The following is a 19,321-nucleotide window of genomic DNA, read 5'->3' on the forward strand; positions in this document are numbered from 1 at the left end:
TAACTTGAACTTTATATTATATCGGTATCAAAAGTTATTGATCATTAAGCATTTTTTTCTTTAAAAAAAATGCAAATTTAATGATTAAAGGGTTTTATATAAGAATGAGTTTTTAGGTTAATTATAACCCATGCAATGTAATTATATCCCCCATAAGTTCCTATTTTGTTGGCATGTTTTAACCGGCACAATGTTTTATAGCATACTTAATTTGACCGGCAAAATGTTTTATACTAATTTAATTGACTTATTTTTGTGACAATTAATAATCATGGTTTTTTTATTTTTATTTTATATTTATAGTTATTGAATTGTTGTGTTATTATTTTAAATAAATTAACAAATACATAATAAAAGCTAAAATGTCAATCCTGGTATACCGGAGTAGTACATTATTGTAATATATTACCTTATACGTAATATATGTTTGTTTATTATAGAAAAATACTTGTTAAAATATTTTCATTAAATGCATATAGAATATATTTCGTATATAGTTGTCAAATTAAAAGTTAAATATTATAGGATATATACATTAATATTCATGAAATTTGTAATTAAAAAAAAAAAAGTAAAAGTAGCGAATTTTTTTTAATCAAAATATGACAAGTCATATCAGATTCACTTTTAGTATTAAGTTATTGATTCATGCCTCTCTTTCTTTTTATTTTATTTTATCTTATTTTTGTTTTTTTTGGTGTGAAACAATCACCATCTGCAAAAATTAGAGACAGAGGAAGTATATGGATAATGTTAATTAACAATATGACAAAATAATCAAGTCAAAGCTTTGAATTTTCTCTTGTAAATGAATGGAGTTGTTTGCATTTTTTTTTTCTGGTGCAGTTGTTGCTTGCAGATGCCATAGTTGCCTGCTTTATTAGGTGTCTTTTCTTTATCTGGGTTTGAATACAAATTTGCAATAGTCAGTAGTAATTTAGTAGTTGTTGTCTTTCTAAATTTATCAGAAGATTGAAAAAGTCAACTCCTTTTTTAAATGCCATTTACGACAACCTTCAAACTTAAATCTTTTCCCATAACACTTTGACTCATTTCCTTTCATTTTCTCTCTCCTCCTCTCAATGGAACAGTAGTTCGGCGCTCATTTATGATTTGCATGCAATTTTCAGAATACCCATAATACTTTCACTTTCATCTGTCCATTTTTCCACATTTATTTTTCGAACAGACATTGATCATAAAAACCCCCTCTATTTTTCACTTCATAAATTACACCCAAAAAAGCTGAAGTTTCACTTCAAATTTGCTTCTTTTTTCATTGTCTGCAAAATTTAGCATCTGGGTATTTCTCTAAGTGATTAAAGATTGCATCTTTGAGTACTTATACTCTGTTTTTTTTTTCTTCTGAGTAACTTCCTAGTTTGGGTAAAGAAATTACACCACAAAATGCAAAATTTACTTCAATTTTCATAAATTCCTCATAAAATTCAAATTTAATGATCTGGGTAGCTGTCTAATTGATCAAAAATGGCATCTTTGAGGTTTTCATTGTGTTATATTACTCTGTTTTTGGCAACTTTCTATTTTGGGTGTATTACATGTTCAAAAAACTCAACTTTGGAAACTCTCTTAGAAGTGAAGAACTCATTTACAGAAGACCCAAATGGGGTTTTGAAAAGCTGGTCTAAAACCAACCCAAATTTCTGTAAATGGGAAGGAATCACATGTAACTCAGCCCGAGTTATAGTGAGTCTAAATGTGTCGAATGCATCACTCAGTGGGTCAATCTCACCTTCAATCAGTGGTTTAAAACACCTAATCCACCTTGATCTTTCTATAAACCAACTCAGTGGGTCCATTCCAACTACTCTTTCAAACCTTTCTTTCTTAGAATCTTTACTTCTTCACTCAAACCAACTAAGTGGGTCCATTCCTACTCAACTGAGTTCACTCAGGAATCTTCGTGTCATGAGAATTGGTGACAATGATCTTACTGGTTCAATACCTTCATCATTTGGTGAACTTTCTAACTTGGTCATGTTGGGTTTAGCTTCTTGTAGTCTTTCTGGTTCAATACCTTCCCAATTAGGAAAGTTAACCAGCGTTCAAAGCTTGGTTTTGCAAGATAATTACTTGGTTGGTCCTATACCAGCTGAGCTTGGAAACTGCACAAATCTTCTTGTTCTTGCTGTTGCAGGAAACATGTTGAATGACACTATCCCACAACATATGTTTCATCTTCGAAAACTCGAGACGCTTAATCTTGCTAATAACAGCTTGTCTGGGGAGATTCCTGATCAATTTGATGAAATGGGTAACCTTGAGTACCTTAATTTGATGGGTAATCAGCTTGTGGGTCCCACACCAAAGTCATTAGCAAAATTGGGTAAGCTTTACAATCTTGATGTTTCAATGAATAGGCTAACTGGTGGAATTCCTGAAGAGTTAGGGCAAATGAGCAAGTTAGAAAACTTGATTTTGTCAGGCAATAGTCTTTCTGGTACTATACCATCTGGTATTTGTGCCAATACAACTAGTCTTCAGGGGTTATCTTTGTCAAGTTCTCAACTATCCGGCGAAATCCCTCCAGAAATTGGACAATGTCAGTCATTACAAACGCTTGATTTGTCCAACAATACGCTCAACGGATCGATTCCGGTCGAGTTGTATGGACTTGTAGGGCTGACTGACTTGTACCTGTATAACAACAGTCTGAGTGGTTCAATATCTCCTGCTGTTGGGAATCTCAGCAGTTTGCAGACTTTGGCACTGTATCAGAACAAGTTTGGGGGAAATTTGCCTAAAGAGATTGGTATGTTGGGTAGTCTGCAGGAGTTATTCATCTACAGCAATCAGTTTTCTGGGGAAATTCCTTCAGAAATAGGCAACTGCTCAAGTTTACAGATGATTGATTTCTATGGGAATCAGTTTACTGGGAGAATACCTGCAAGCATGGGGCTGCTAAAAGAGCTGAACTTTCTGCATCTTAGACAGAATGATCTGGTGGGTGATATTCCTGCTACATTGGGAAACTGTCAGCAGCTGTTGATCTTTGACTTAGCCGATAACCGCCTTTCTGGTGGAATTCCGGCAACATTGGGGAATTTGGAGTCTCTGCAGCAGTTTATGCTGTACAACAATAGCCTTGGAGGTAATTTCCCTGATGAATTGAAAAGCCTGTCTAATCTGACAAGGGTGAATCTTTCAAATAACAAACTGAATGGTAGCATTGCTCCTTTGTGTAGTTCAACTTCGTTACTTTCTTTTGATGTGACTAACAATGAATTTGATCATGTCATTCCACCCCAACTGGGGAATTCGCCTTCGCTTGAAAGGCTAAGGCTAGGAAGCAACCATTTTACCGGGGAAATTCCTCGAACATTCGGACTCATACACGAATTATCCTTGTTAGACCTTTCAGGAAATTCGGTTTCTGGTTTCGTACCTTTTGAGCTTTCCTTCTGCAAGAAACTCTCTCATATTGACCTAAATGGAAACCATCTTACTGGCAGAATCCCAACATGGTTTGGGAATTTGCCACAGCTCGGCGAAATTAAACTGTCCTCAAATTCTTTCTTTGGTCCTTTACCACCTCAGCTATTTAACTGTTCTAAACTCCTTGTCCTTTCTCTGGAGGACAATCAGCTGAATGGTACCCTACCATCAGAAATTGGCAATCTTGCTTCTCTCAATGTCCTTAGGGTCAGTAAAAACCAACTTTCTGGCTCGATCCCACCCTCGATAGGCCAACTTAGCAAACTCTATGAGCTTCAACTATCAAATAACCATCTTAATGGTGAGATTCCAGTTGAGATTTCTCAGCTTCAGAATCTGCAAGTCATGCTGGACCTTAGTTTCAACAATCTCACTGGACAAATTCCACCACAAATTGGATCGCTTAATAAGCTCGAAGCTCTCAGCTTATCTCACAATCAGTTCACTGGTGAGGCCCCCCCTCAGATTGGTGGAATGAGCAGCTTGAGCATGCTTAACCTCTCATACAACCACCTTGGAGGGAAACTTGATAAGCAGTTCTCGCGTTGGCCAGCTGATGTTTTCGTGGGGAATAAGCTCCTCTGTGGGAAGCCTCTTCAACTCTGCAGTGTAGCCAATCAAGGCAGCCGTAAGCATGCAACCTTAGCATTGATACTCTCTTTATTTCTGACTGTTGTTGCTGCGATTGTCTTAATACTTGGAGTGACCATCTGCATCAGACGGCGAAGACATATGATCAAGAGATCCAAAGATGCAGGCAGCAGTTCATACAGCAGTTCTTCCAATACAGATCGGCGCTTACTCAATTCAAAATCCCCCAGGAGGCATTCAGAGTACAGATGGGATGACATTATGGAAGCAACAAAGAATCTGAGTGATGCTTTTATAATTGGTTCGGGTGGTTCTGGTACAATCTACAAGGCCGACTTAGCATTTGGAGAGACAGTAGCAGTGAAGAAAATAGCCCGAAAAGATGATCTAATGTTGGACAAGAGCTTTGCCAGAGAGATAAAAACTCTTGGGAGAATAAGGCACAGGCATCTGGTGAAGCTGATTGGGTACTGCACCAACAAAGGAGCAGCCTCGAATCTGCTGATATACGATTATATGGAGAACGGAAGTGTCTGGGACTGGTTCCATGGACAAGAAAGTATCAACAAGAAGGCTGGAACGAAAGGAGTCGATTGGGAAACAAGATTAAGAATAGCTGTGGGGTTAGCTCAAGGGGTGGAGTACTTGCACCATGATTGTGTGCCAAAGATCATTCATAGAGACATTAAAACAAGTAATGTGCTGCTGGATTCTAACATGGAGGCTCATTTGGGAGATTTCGGACTAGCAAAGCAGATCCATTGCAATTATGAATCAATCAATGAAACAGAATCCAGTATTTGGTTTGCTGGATCTTATGGATACATTGCCCCAGGTAAATTCAAAAACCAATTTCTCATTAATTAATCTGCTTCATAGTTGTATTGTTACTTATACTTCAAAATCTGTTAATCTTTATTATAACCTTTTATTTGCTGTATCATATTTATAAACCATAGTTGACTTTGTATCATTATGTGTCAGCAAACATTATACAAAGATATCTTAGATCAATATCTAACACAAAATTTGGCTTTTAAATTTGTTGTCTTAAATTTGCCAGAATATGCATACTCATTGAAGGCAACAGAAAAGAGTGATGTTTACAGCATGGGAATTGTACTAATGGAACTTGTAAGTGGAAAAATGCCAACAGATGGAAGTTTTGGTACAGATATAGACATGGTGAGATGGGTAGAGACACGTATCGAAATGGAAGGATTAGAACGAGAGAAGCTTATCGACCCCAATCTGATGCCTCTCCCTCCTAATGAAGAATGTGCAGCGTTCCAGGTTCTTGAAATTGCACTCATGTGCACCAAGACTTACCCTGCTGAAAGACCAACATCGCGACAAATCTGTGATCAACTCCTTCAAGTCTACCGAAACAGGAGAGTTAGTTCGGCTAAGAGTGATCTGTGACCATTTCATACTGTGGATTGGTGCATTTCTAAAGAAGATTATTTATTTTGGCTTACGATTTGATTGTTTTTCCAGGAATTTCATGCTAACAGACTGATTGTTGTAAGTGTATGATCTGATCTAATTACATAAAGATGATAACTTCTTATTATTATTGTATTAACCTGAATGCAGCTATTAAGCCTATAATGATGTAAATAAAATGTCCTATCAAATGATGTTGGCTTTGTTATAATCTTTCCTTATATAGATTAAATTAATCAAATGATGACTTAATTTATTTCCGAGATAAACTCTAACAACTCATCATTTGTGTTTGTTCACCTTTGTTCAACAACTTTGATAATATATTTAATCTCATCAACTCTAATAAATTCAAGGATCTTATTATCATGGCATCATCAAATCACATATTCAATCATGTACTTACCATTTATCTTTTGAATATTCAAAACAAGTTAAATATATATGGTTTGTTTATAATGGAGAATAGGAGATTACCATGAGAAATCTTCATAACACTTACAATAGAATCGACATTTCAAATTAATTGCAACATTGACTTTATGACTTATTCATCTGATTTCAATTGATTGCAATACATTTTTTTTTTAAAAGAAATATTAGCAATACTATATTATTTAAGTAGGTAATGCTATATGTAGCCTTTAGGGTTAAAAATAAGCATTTAATATCTTTCCTAATTTGGTATTAATGTAGAAATATATGACAAAATTATGCGTAAATCAGTGTAATTAATGTTATATTTTCATTTATTTTTTCAATTTTAGCTCTTTATATGTAGACTTAAGAGATATGTATAGCATTTGTAATTAATGTTATATTTTAATTTGCTTCCCTCACTTGGATTAACTTTTTTTTATTTGTTTATCTTTGTCCTCAATGGATGTTCATTTGTTATAATGTCGTCACAATTCTACGTTCTTTCATTTTAAATTGTAAGCCTTTTCAATTCGAACCTCACATTCTTTTGATATTATAATGTACATCATGTTGAATATGTCCATATTCCTTTGACAGTCAATTTGTCCATATACTTCATATATGCTTTTCATGTAATAAACAACTTGTGCACCAAAAAAACAAAAAAAATAAAAATAAAAATAAAATAAAAAACAACTTAACAGGTGCAACTAGTTCCACTCTTAAATGGTGAACATAACTTGCTAATGCCAGTAATTGATTAGTACAAGGCATTGGTGCAACTACTCCTCTCTTATTTTTATTTAATCATTGGGGGATAAGATTTCCCGTGACTATTATATAATAATATATTCATCACCCTATATTAAAATTCTTTTTAAATCTAATCATTCAATTTATTTTAATTAAGAAAATATTTCCAAAACGCTAAATGAGGGAAAGAGATCAAAGGAAACAATTGATGACCAACTCACATGCAAAAACTTAATTGCTAAATAAACAATCACATGGATATGGTTTTATCTCTTAATTTTATTATGTTGCTTGCAATGCAACAAAGTCAAGAATCAATTGTTTTTCTATTTATTTATTTGATTACAACTTAATATATAATTTCTCATATCGTCTAGTTGACATCGACAACATGTTTGAAAAGTTTATTGATTTGTCTGAGTTGGGCGGTAAGTCACTAATACATGATAATAATGATAGTTTATCATGAGTAATTTTGAAGTGAAAATCCCAGCAGTGCCCAAGTCCTTGGGCATGTATTTGGGTTGGGTTTGGTTCAGGACATATTAGGTCTCAGATCAAGTCGTGTACATCTAGCCTTTAGGTTGGACTTGGAATTTGGTTAGGTAAAGTTCAATTTGTGTCATGTTAAGTCATCTAACCTTTTGGTGTATGTAGGGCGGCTTTGATTTAAGCCAAGTCCAATTGAATTTGAGTAGGTTATAAATCTTGGTATAAGCTGTATTATCTAGTCAGATTTAGAACTAATATGTGGCGAGTAATTTGAGTTTGGGTCATGTTAGGGTTGAATAAATTTCAAGTTGGATCCTTCTTGAGTTTGAGTTAAGCTCGAATGGATTAATATCAAAACAAATCAAGTCACAACTATATAATCATGTTATTAACATGTTATTAAGAATGTAATTGCATGAAAGATGTATATGATTAACACAAATTGTATTACTATGTTTGCACCTCTCATAGGTTAAGCTAGCTAGCTCCACAGGTCAACACTTGATAGTAGAGAGGGGAGGTAAGGGAATCCCCCTACTCCCAAGCAAATGTAGTTGGTGGGGCTCAAACTCGTGATTTCAAAGTCACAAAATGAGTTCCCACCAACTCCACCAAGCTTTGCTTGGTAATTGTATCACTATGTTGTTAAACAAAAAATGAATTGAAACTATGCTCCGTATTAGTACAGTTGTTCTACAAATGATATTAAATCAAAGAACAAATGATATTAAATCAAAGATTTTTATGCTAACCATTGTATGTAATTTAATTAAACTTAAAATTAATTATTTTAGTTGAACTTGTCTCACATCTATTTGGCTGGGTCGATGGTTTCATATTATTTTCCAAGTTGAGTTAATAACTTACGGAAATAATTAATCAAGTTACGAGTCATCATGAGTTGGGTTAATAACAAATTGTGTCGGCTCATAATCAAGTTTAGATTCTAATTAGGCAAGTTATCAGTTTTGGTTCAAATCATTGTCAGTTCGATTGAGGAGAATTGAAATTGGTTGTCACTTAATATCAGGTCAAGTACAACTTTAAGTTCTAAACAGAGAGTATCAAGTCTAATCTACATCTATACTTAGTATTTCAAAATACAAACCAAAGTTACCACATGTCCTCCTTCTCTGTCACCTTTCTTTATAATCATTCTCTTTCCTTAACCCCTTTCCTTATGTTTTCAAAAAAATTCTCTTCATCTTCCTTTTTACTTGTCAATAACTCCTTATATATTTGTAATCTCTATTTTCATTCAACAAATTAAATATCCTAAACCTTCTCCTCTTCTCCCTCCATCATTCAATTTAATTTATTCACATTCATCATTCAATTCATAGACCTCTTTTCTTCCCTCTCTTCTAATATAAATACAAAGTTTCAATAAAGCTTTTTCAAATCACTTAAGTTCAAAAAAAAAAAAAAATTATATAAATTTCTCTCAAAATTCTATGTAAAATTTCTACAACAATGAAGATGATTATTAAAAGGAAAATATTGAGGCGGCATAGACGGAAGACTTGAATTTGACAAGAAAAATGAAGAGTTTCATGCAAGAATACCATGGAAAATCCGTAGGATGACAATGTTTGCATGTCGTTGGGCCTTTATTTTCGAGATATTAAGTGCACTATAAGAGAAATATATTGATAAAGAAGAATTTCATGACCTCATATATGATGTAAAAATGTAAAAATGGTGTATTTTTTTTATTTTTTTTATTTATTTTTTTTTAATATAAATTGTTGATTAACTATCATGCAATTAGAGACTTGATTACACAATTTAAAGCCATTTTTTTCTATAATTACTACTACCAATTCATAAAATGTTATAATTTTTCAAAAGAAGATGAAATGAATTCATTCAAGTAATTTGTAAATTTTAAATAAAACTAATAATTTAAGCACAACCTGTGCGTAGATGGGTCCAAAAGCTAGTTAGTTGTTGGTTAATGTAGGGATTGAAATAGGTTACGAGTTATAGTATATCCTACTGTTCAAGTACATGTCAGATTTGAGTCATTGTCGGTTGTAGACATCGATAAATTAGTCTACCTTGACAACACATAGGAATTTGGGGATTTAACATAGTACATACAACTAGCTGACATGATAAGATAAGGTACACATAAATAAATCTAAACTAATCAAAGTAATTAACTCCAACATGATCAAAATGAAAGCAATAAAATCAGAAGCAAATTAATTAAAGCAATTAATTAAAGTAATAAAAGAGATGAGAAAATAACACTAAATGAAGGAAATATGAAATTGCACTTAAAGGAAAATCTTTATTTCAACAATAATCTCCAACTAAAATCTCTCTAAAAACTTAATGATGAAATCGCAATCTAAAAAACGTATCTAATAAAAACTTGCCAAATAGTTTATATACTAAGCTCCAAAAATTAACAAAAACAAACTCCTAATCTTCCCAGGATAACATGCGCTTGATCGGGCCCGCCTTTTTTCTCCCTTTCTTAATCTGCACATCCGTCCGATCGGGCCCGGTCTCTTTTCTAGGCCGGTCCTTCTTCTTGGTTTGGGCTTGGATTTTAGCTGGCCCAACTCTTTACTCTTCCTTGATCCATTGCTTGGACCAATTCCACGAACCAAGCCCTTAGTCACCGAAGACTTCGGTCTTGGGCTACGAAAAACAGTCATAAATGTGATCTTAGCTTCGATACTGCGTAGTGGCTAGAAAATCTTAGAAATCACAGAAAATTCGGAAATTCCTACAAAATAAATGCCAACTCTACAAATCACTCGAAACCACACATTAGTACTGAAAATAGGTTTGTAGGCCAAAAATACTCCTAAACATGACCAAGGGACGAGGGTAGATCACTATATAAGATAGACATAGTGAGCCACCAATGAGTGTTGACAAGAACATGTAAACTATTATTGGATCATTATACAAATGAGAAAAATCGAAGGAAGACACGAATGAAGGACTTTTAAAGGCAACCACAAATAAAGGGCTCATTCCATTAAGGTTAAATCCCTTTAATGATGCATAAGATGTTTACTACATAAGGTATTAAACCATCTAGATATCAGGGATGAATGTATGAAATGGGACCATGAGATTGGTTTCACCCATATTAGCCTCTCCTTGGCTCTTTAATGACATGTGACTATTTACAATTTATAGGACACACATACATTTATTCCATTAGCTCCAAAAACTAATTATTACTAAGTTGGTTACAGTGATATTAATGCACATATAAAATCTAATAATTATGATCACTTTCAATTATTACAAAGTACCTAATCCAGTCGCCCATAATTATTATATTATTAGGAGTTGGTTCTTGGTTAAAATTTTTTTTGCCATTTTATTCTAAATCTTCTTTGTAAATTTTTGATTCACTGTGTTATATTCCTACTTTACCATTATATAAAGATATGGAAGATTTGAATTTATATTTTAATTGTATATACATTCCATTAAAATACTACTCCAAATCTTCCACTATTTTTATATTATGAAAAAAACGATTTCCATGTATTCAATCTTTCCCTCCCAAGCTCAATAAATCTTTTTGCAACTACTTAAAGAAAAATGAGTAGATATCATTAAAAGTAATTCATAATTTTAGCTTAAAATTTGTATACCCCCTCCATTTTTTAAGTGTCCCAATTTGACTTTTTGAATTATTCATATAATTTACATTGATCAAGGTTAGTAATTTATTCATAAGAAAAAATACAGTAATAGTGTGGGTACTTGTTGAAATTACCTCAATGTATACTTTTGAAATATCGACTTATTATAATTTATACTTGTTAATAATGAACGAAATTATTGGTAAAAATTCTTCATTAACATACGTGCCTAGCCCAACTGAGGCCCTTTAAAAAAAATACAAAGGGAGCATCATGTGGGCACCAACCTAAAATTTACTATTTAGAACATTTCAAAGAATTTGAACACCTTATCATACATTTTATAAAGAGAATAAATTTGTAACTTTATAAATTTGGTAAAACTGTGCATTGCATGAGAGCTAAGCTAGTTAGAGATGAATATGGATACATTTGGAAATACAACACTACTATTGAAAATGATTGTTGTGTGTTGCATGAAAATTAAGCTATTAAAGATTGATAAACATATATAGATACATATATACCGGAATACAACTCCATTATTGAAAATGGTTCTATAATTCAATCTTTATTAGGTGGATTACTGGGTCGGTTAACAAATTGTCTGAAATTGTCATTTCAAGATACAAAAAAATATCACTCAAGCCACCAACACTCGAAGGTTGTTTGGTTGAACGTGAGAAATCCAACTTTGATAAAATTTTCTCTATTTTTGTAAAAGTGTGTTTCCCTAAGCATTTATGAAGTCGAATACTTACAATAATTTAGCTTTTGCACTATTCATACAATAATACTCCCTTTGTTTTTTTATTTTTATTTTTTATTGCAACACTTTGACTGACATTGAATATTATGCAATTAATTTGAAATTGTTGGAGAATTAAGTAATGTATAATCAATTACACCAACAAACCAAACACCAACAAGTTTAGAAAGTAAATTACAGAAAAACAAAATAAACTACAAGTATGAAGAATTACACTTGCCTTACACCGAGCCAAAAGAACAATCAAGAACACGAGAATACCATGGACCACGTGAGTCTTCAATACTTGATACTCGTCTAAGGCGTGTATACACTTTCCTAAAGCGATAATTTCCCCCACAACGGTGCTTGGGTTGAACTAGAAATTCGCTTTGAGATACAATAGACGATCACTATAATCTTAGCATTAAGATATGTAGAACGATGATCAAATTCTCAATTATAAACTTAATTGATGGAGTTTTCTTTAAGAGATTGCAAGTTTCTTAGAGAAAAAAAATGAGAAGATGAGAGAATTCTTGGAGAGGAAAATTAGAGAGGATTAAATAATAAACTGCTATCATTCTTTTAATTTCGCAATTAAAAGAAAAACGAAACCGGAACTGCCAGGAGGAGCGGGCGCTCCTCACACAAGTTGCGAAATTCAACCAGAAGGCAGTGAGGGGTGCGGTTTAGGCGCGACCATCAGCGCGGGTGCGCCACCAGACGAGCGGGCGCGCCAACCTCAACCTTCAAATTGCCAATTTCCAGAGAGGTACGCGGTTTAGGCGCGCTCTCTGCGCGGCCGCGCCTACCTTGCGCGGGCGCTCTTCATGGTACGCGAGCGCGCAACCATCAACACTCTAAATATCTAACAATCCTCCCCCATTTAGAGTGTTTCTAAAACCTTCTCCACTTCTATCAATTAAGCCACATCTCATGCATCAATGCCAATGTCCCTACGGATTGAATTGACACCTAGTACAACACACTTAACGATGATCATATTTCGTGATTTCCATATGGATTGAATCACACGAATATATCCAACCATTCGAAGGTGAAGTACACATAAGACAAATCGAATTTTTCATTACTTGACACTTTCAAATAGCCATGTGTCCGTATCTTTCATAAGTTCATCAAAGTCTATATGTCCATCTAGACTTCTTGAAGCGGCTAAACTTCGAATTTATATAGGTAGGTTCTCATATACGTATTAGTGCCCTTGTGACAAGACACCGCCATTTAGAGCTTCTTAACTCTAGATCTTTGAGAACTTTAATTAAACGCTACCTAGTACATCACAAGTATCATAGCAATTTGGTCATTAAATATTGCTAACAAACAACAAAAATGTAATTCAACCACATTGAATCTAAGACTTGATAATGTTTCTTCAAGTGTTAGATTGGGTTTCACAAATTTGTGTCTTTTGGACATAAAGCCATTCCATTCAAAGCAAATATGATGGAATGCCTTGGCATTGCTTTAGTAAAACAATCTGCCAAATTCAATTTTGTAGGAACATAGTCAAGACTTATGACCCCATCATTGATAAGCTCTTTCACTAGGCTATGCCTAAATGAAATATGCCGAGACTTACCATTATACACTTGACTATATGCCTTTATTAAAGCCGAATTCGAATCACAATGAATTGCCACCGGTGACATTAGCTTATGCAATAAAGGCAACTCTAACATGAGATTTCTCAACCACTCAACTTCCTTACTAGCTGAGGCAAGAGCAATAAACTCCGCTGCCATAGTGGAATCGGCAATGCAAGTTTGTTTCTTGGAAGACCGTGAAATGGCACCTCCCCCAAACATGAACACCCAACCACTTACAGAAGAGTCATCCTCTTTGTAAGTGATCAAGCTTGCATTAGAATGTCCTTCTAAAACCGAAGGAAATCCACTATAAGACAAACCATAATCCAACGTACCCTCAAGGTACCTCAAGACCCTTCGAACTGCAAACCAATGCTGTGTACCCGGGTTACTAGTAAATCTACGAAGTTTTCCTACAGCCAATGCTATATCAGGTCTTGTACTTGTCATGGCATACATCAAGGATCCAATTATCCTTGAATATTCCAATTGGGAAATTGTTTTCCCCAAATTCTTAACTAATTTAACATTAGGTTCCATGGGGGTGTTCACGGGACACTTATCAAACATATTAAACCGTTTGATCATTTTCTCAATATAATGAGATTGACTTAAGATAAGTCTTACATTGTCCCTTATGATCTTGATGCCCAAAATGACATCCGCCTCCCCCAAATCCTTCATGTGAAAAGATGAGGTTAAGAATTCCTTGGTCAATTCTACTTGTTGTAGACTTGTACCAAAGATAAGCATATCATCAACATATAGACAAATGATGACACCATGACCTTTGTCATCAAATTTGCTATATATACATTTATCAGCTTGATTCACTTTGAATCCAAAGGAAAAAATCGTGTCATCAAATTTCCGATGCCACTGTTTTGGTGCTTGTTTAAGTCCATACAATGACTTAGCCAATTTACACACCTTATTTTCCCGTCCTTCCAAAACAAACCCTTCGGGTTGTTTCATGTACACTTCTTCCTCTAGATCTCCATAAAGGAATGCCGTTTTAACATCCATTTGATGAATTACTAGATTATATACCGAAGCCATTGCAATCATTAACCTTATCGAGGTAATTCTTGCAACCGGTGCATGGGTATCGAAATAATCAACACCATGCTTTTGCCTAAAGCCTTGAATAACCAATCTGGCTTTAAATTTCATTATGGAGCCATCTGGTCTCCTTTTCCTAGTGAAAATCCACTTGCAACCAAGAGGTTTGCAACCGGGAGGTGAATCCTCTATGACCCAAGTATTATTTCCAATGATGGACTCCATCTCATCATTTATAGCTTCCTTCCAAAATGCACTATCTTGGGAAGATATGGCCTCGCTATAACTCTTTGGGTCACTATCCACATTGAAACAATATGGAGTAGTGGAACTAAGGACATCCCTAGACCCTTCAACTAAATAAATTATAAAGTCATCAAGAGGGTTCTTAGGTTTCCTTTGTCTCTTACTTCTTCTAACATGAGGAGTCTCATCCTCATTATTAGATGAACCTACATGAGAATCAAGTTGATCATCATAATCAACAATTTCCTTCCCTTTGGTACTTGCTTGTAGATCCTTAGGTCTACTTATTGATGAAAATCGGTTTTCATCAAAAATTGCATCTCTTGACTCAATAATCGAATGTTTCGAAATATAGTCACTATGTTCTATAACATAGAACCTATAGGTTTTGCTATGCTTAGCATAACCTATAAAAATGCATTCCAAGCCCCTTTCACAGAGCTTTCTCTTTTTGTTACCGGGCACTCTTACAACTGCCCTACAACCCCAAACCTTGAGATACTTCAAGTTTGGTTTCCTTTTGTACCAAAGTTCATAAGGGGTGGAATCTTTTCCCTTAGTGGGAACACGGTTAAGAATGTGACAAGCCGTCAACATAGCTTCACCCCAAAACCCTTCACTCAAACCGGAGTAAGATAACATGGAATTAACCATTTCTTGAAGAGTTCTGTTTTTCCTTTCAGCTACACCATTTGATTGTGGTGCATAACCAGTTGTAGTCTCATGAATAATACCCAAAGATTGGAAATATGCAGGATCATAATAATCCCCTCCTTTATCGGTTCTCAATCTCTTAATTAAAGATTCTACTTGCACTTCTACCTCTTTCTTATAAATATCAAATTTTACCAAGGCTTCATCTTTGGAATATAAAAGATACACATAGAAAAATCTTGAAAAATCATCAATAAAAATAACTATGTATCTTTTATTTCCCAAAGAAGGTGTACTATAAAAGTCACATAAATCACTATGAACCAATTATAAGATTTTAGAACATCTCTCAACTTTCTTAAAAGGAGTTCTAGTGATCTTATTCAACATGCAAGTAGAACATTTATCAAGAGAAATATCGCATGGAAAACTCTAGTTTAGACATGAAATTCAACTTATTGTAATTAACATGACCCAATCTAGAATGCCATAAATAAAACAAATTCACACCATCGTCATTACAAACATTCATACAAACATCATCCAACATTACACACTTCTCTCTTAACGAGAGTTTAAACAAACCATGAGTTAAGTAACAACGTCCTATAAAAGTGCTACCTTTAGTAATTATACATCTATCTGCTTCAAATACTAGTTTATATCCAAGTCGATTTAGGGTAGGGCCAGATACAAGATTTTTAGAAATCTCAGGAGCATATAATACATCCCTAAGAATGATACTATTTCCCGAACTAAACATTAGCTCAACTTGTCCTCTTCCTTGGACCTTGATGGTAGAGTTGTTCCCCATATAGTGTTCTTCTCCATAAACAACCTTGTGAAAGGTTTTGAACCAATGCTTCACCTTGCATACATGCCTCAAAGCCCCCGAACCAATCCACCATGATTCGTCATCCTGCACCATAAAAATGTTAGGATCCGTTGCATTTAAATCCATACCGGAATTAAATTCAACCTCATGTAAAGGATTACCTTTGGTGGATGAGTCCTTGCTCTTAGAAGCTTGACCCTCCTTGGATTTCTCCATTTTCTTCTTGAAAATATAGCAGTCCTTCTTGCGGTGTCCAGTCTTACCGCACTCCCAACAAGCATACTTGTTGTTGTTGTCCTTCTTTTTCTTGGACTTTCCCTTGGAAGAATTAACATTCTTCCTCTTTCCACTAGTTGAAGCACTAGATTTACCTTCCTCCACCATATTGATGGTAGAAGAGCTAGGATTCCCATCCTTAGCCTTTTCCATAGCCCTAATCCCTTCTTCAATCTGAAGATTGGATAGCCAAATTGGACAAAGATATGTCCTCTTTTTTGTGTTTCAAATCATGTTTCACATCTTTCCAACTAGAAGGCAACTTATCAATAATACTTGAAACAACAAATAGTTCATCAACATTAATTCCATGTTGTTTCAAGTTACTATATATACGTTGTACCTCATGAAATTGATCCATAATTGATCTACCATCAACAAACTTGAAATCATTAAAGTTACTTACAAGGAATTTCTTGCTAGAAGCATCCTCCGCCATATATTTGCTTTCCAAAGACTCCCAAAGCTCCTTAGCGGACTCAACATGTTGATACACATCGAATAAATCATCCTCCATCCCATTGAGAATATGACCCCGACAAATAAAGTCATCATTATCCCACTTTGATTTCTCACGAACATCTTCCATGGTCTCATTCTCATGTTCTACTGGCCTAGGAGTGCTAATCACATAGGAAACCTTCAACAAAGTAAGAAGAAAATACATTTTCTTCTTCCAACGACGAAACTCCACACCGTCAAACTTCTTGAGTTTGACAAAGTTAGTGGTAAGTTCTTTCACACTAGACATGTTGTTATTATCACTTTAGATTGTTAGGAAAAAATAGTTCCTACTTATACAAATTCTAGTACTATGAATTTGTGAAATAAGAAAATACAATGTAATATATAATCAATTACACCAACAAACCCAACACCAACAAGTTAAGAAAGTAAATTACAGAAAAACAAACTAAACTACAAGTATGAAGAATTACACTTGCCTCACTCCAAGCCAAAAGAACAATTAAGAACACGAGAATACCATGGACCACGTGAGTCTTCAATACTTGATACTCGTCTAAGGCGTGTATACACTTTCCTAAAGCGATAATTTCCCCCACAACGGTTTTTGGGTTGAACTAGAAATTCGCTTTGAGATACAATAGACGATCACTACAATCTTAGCACTAAGATATGTAGAACGATGATCAAATTCTCAATTATAAACTTAATTGATGGAGTTTTCTTTAAGAGATTGCAAGTTTCTTAGAGAAAAATGTGAAGAAGAGAGAATCCTTGGAGAGGAAAATCAGAGAGAATTAAATAATAAACTACTATCATTCTTTTAATTTCGCAATTAAAAGAAAAACGAAACCGCAACTGCCAGGAGGAGCGGGCGCTCCTCACACAAGTTGCGAAATTCAACAAGAAGGCAGTGAGGGGCGCGGTTTAGGCGCGACCATCAGCGCGGGCGCGCCAACCTCAACCTTCAAATTTCCAATTTCCAGAGAGGTACGCGGTTTAGGCGTGCTCTCTGCGCGGCCGCGCCAACCTTGCGCGGGCGCTCTTCATGGTACGCTAGCACGCAACCATCAACACTCTAAATATCTAACAGAACAGAGGTTGCTTGCTCGATTGTCCCCGAACAGAGGTTGCTTGCTCGATTGTCCCCGAACATAGGCTAAAGATATGTTTGTTCGATTATCCCCGAACAGAGGTTGTACCTAAAACCTGCAAAATGGAATTTGCCAAAGAACTCGTATGGATCGGACAATGATTGTCTCATGACTTGACCGATTGAATTGACTAAGCTTGACTTGACACGACATGCCATGTGTATGACTTGTGATTGTGTGTATGTGTATAAATTAAGTGTGTGAGTGCAGACACAAACAACTGAAAATGCTAAAAGTTTCCGTCATTTTTTGTCATGAGTGGAGGGTACCGACCATCTCCCGAAAAAGAAAGACGTGAAAATAGATGGTTTGGAAAAAAAAAATTTATAACAGTTTTTGAACTTCCCTTAAGGAAAAAAAAATTTATTTTAGAAAAGTTTTTGAACTTTCTCAAAAGAAAATTTTTTAGAAAAGTGTTTGAACTTTCCCAAAAGAAAAAATGATAAGCATTGGAAGAAGTTTTGAGATTCCCCGCCGAGTATGATAGAGCGAAGCAAGGTGAATCGCATGGATATTTTGCTTGTCGAATTGAATTGCTCAATCTAAGAGTAATGTATGCATGATGAATGTTCTTAGGCTAGGAGACTAAGAACAATTACGTCATGTGATATAATTAATTGGCAAATGTTGCTTAGGTCTTGAAGCTAAGCACAATATGTAATGTATGAGAAACAAATCTTGATGAATGTTGCTTAGGTCAGGGAACTAGGCACAATATGCAATGTATGAGAAACGAATCTTGATGAATGTTGCTTAGGTCAGGAAGCTAAGAAAGTATACAATGATGTTCTTGAACAATGATGATGTTCGCTGAATGTTAAGATGATGAAGCATGCGTGGTGTCGGAACAAGATTTTCGAACAAGGGTTCCTAAGGGGAGGATGATTTGGCTATGTATGTGTGAATGATGTGTGTAAAAGTGATACTAAGGTTTGGTTGCAAAGGTTGTGTCTGTGGAAAATCAATGTGAGAAGAGTTAAGATGGTGACTCTTTAGGCTAGGTAAGCTAAATAATGGGTTCAAGGCCCCAAGTCTAGCTAACTCTAGATGGATTGGGATGAGCATTGGAGATTTTTTGGACACGATCATGCATGAATATGAATATGAATGTGGCCGCACCTTAATGTGAGGTTTTCTACGTATCCGTTAGGAATCACGCCAAACGTAGCTCTAGCCGAACTTCAAAGAGGTCTTTCAATGGTTGTAACGTGGTTAAGATGATGGGTAAAGAAGAAAGGGTAAAAGGCTCAAGCCCCAAGAGAAGCCCCCCCAAGATGTGTAATTGTGTATTTAAAATTTGAACTTTGCAAGTTTTATTTTTTCACATTTTTTTTAACTTTGAATTTTTTTTTCCTTTTCCTTTTACATTCTTTTGAATGTGGGCAATCTCGGATCATGCGGCCCATCACTCACTTAACATTCATGTTTCTCAGGCACTGTACTAAGCACTCAATGAGAGGCGTAATTCGAGACATGTTCATATCAAAGAC

The 19,321-nt window shown here is 35.0% G+C and overlaps 2 protein-coding genes across 2 annotated transcripts; one reads left to right on the forward strand and one right to left on the reverse strand.

Moving 5' to 3' along the window:
• The first annotated feature begins 707 nt into the window (after positions 1-707).
• LOC110689996 (LRR receptor-like serine/threonine-protein kinase GSO1) lies at positions 708-5,688 on the forward strand. Its single transcript, XM_021866817.1, has 2 exons — positions 708-4,882; positions 5,111-5,688. Exons 1-2 carry the CDS (start codon positions 1,489-1,491, stop codon positions 5,467-5,469), a joined length of 3,753 nt encoding a protein of 1,250 aa, XP_021722509.1. The 5' UTR covers positions 708-1,488; the 3' UTR covers positions 5,470-5,688.
• A 10,693-nt stretch (positions 5,689-16,381) lies between these two features.
• On the reverse strand, positions 16,382-16,963 carry LOC110690068. Its single transcript, XM_021866893.1, has one exon. The coding sequence runs from the start codon at positions 16,961-16,963 to the stop codon at positions 16,382-16,384; it is 582 nt and encodes a 193-aa protein (XP_021722585.1).
• Positions 16,964-19,321: the final 2,358 nt, after the last annotated feature.

The sequence above is a fragment of the Chenopodium quinoa genome, unplaced genomic scaffold (assembly GCF_001683475.1).
Source record: "Chenopodium quinoa cultivar QQ74 unplaced genomic scaffold, ASM168347v1, whole genome shotgun sequence".
Lineage (NCBI taxonomy): Eukaryota > Viridiplantae > Streptophyta > Magnoliopsida > Caryophyllales > Amaranthaceae > Chenopodium > Chenopodium quinoa.

Excerpts from the sequence above, each read along its gene's own strand:
- LOC110689996 (XM_021866817.1), top strand. The coding sequence starts at position 1,489 with ATGGCATCTTTGAGGTTTTCATTGTGTTATATTACTCTGTTTTTGGCA. Across the intron at positions 4,883-5,110 it reads TTATGGATACATTGCCCCAG|AATATGCATACTCATTGAAG; the intron begins GTAAATTCAAAA and ends TAAATTTGCCAG.
- LOC110690068 (XM_021866893.1), bottom strand. The coding sequence starts at position 16,963 with ATGTCTAGTGTGAAAGAACTTACCACTAACTTTGTCAAACTCAAGAAG.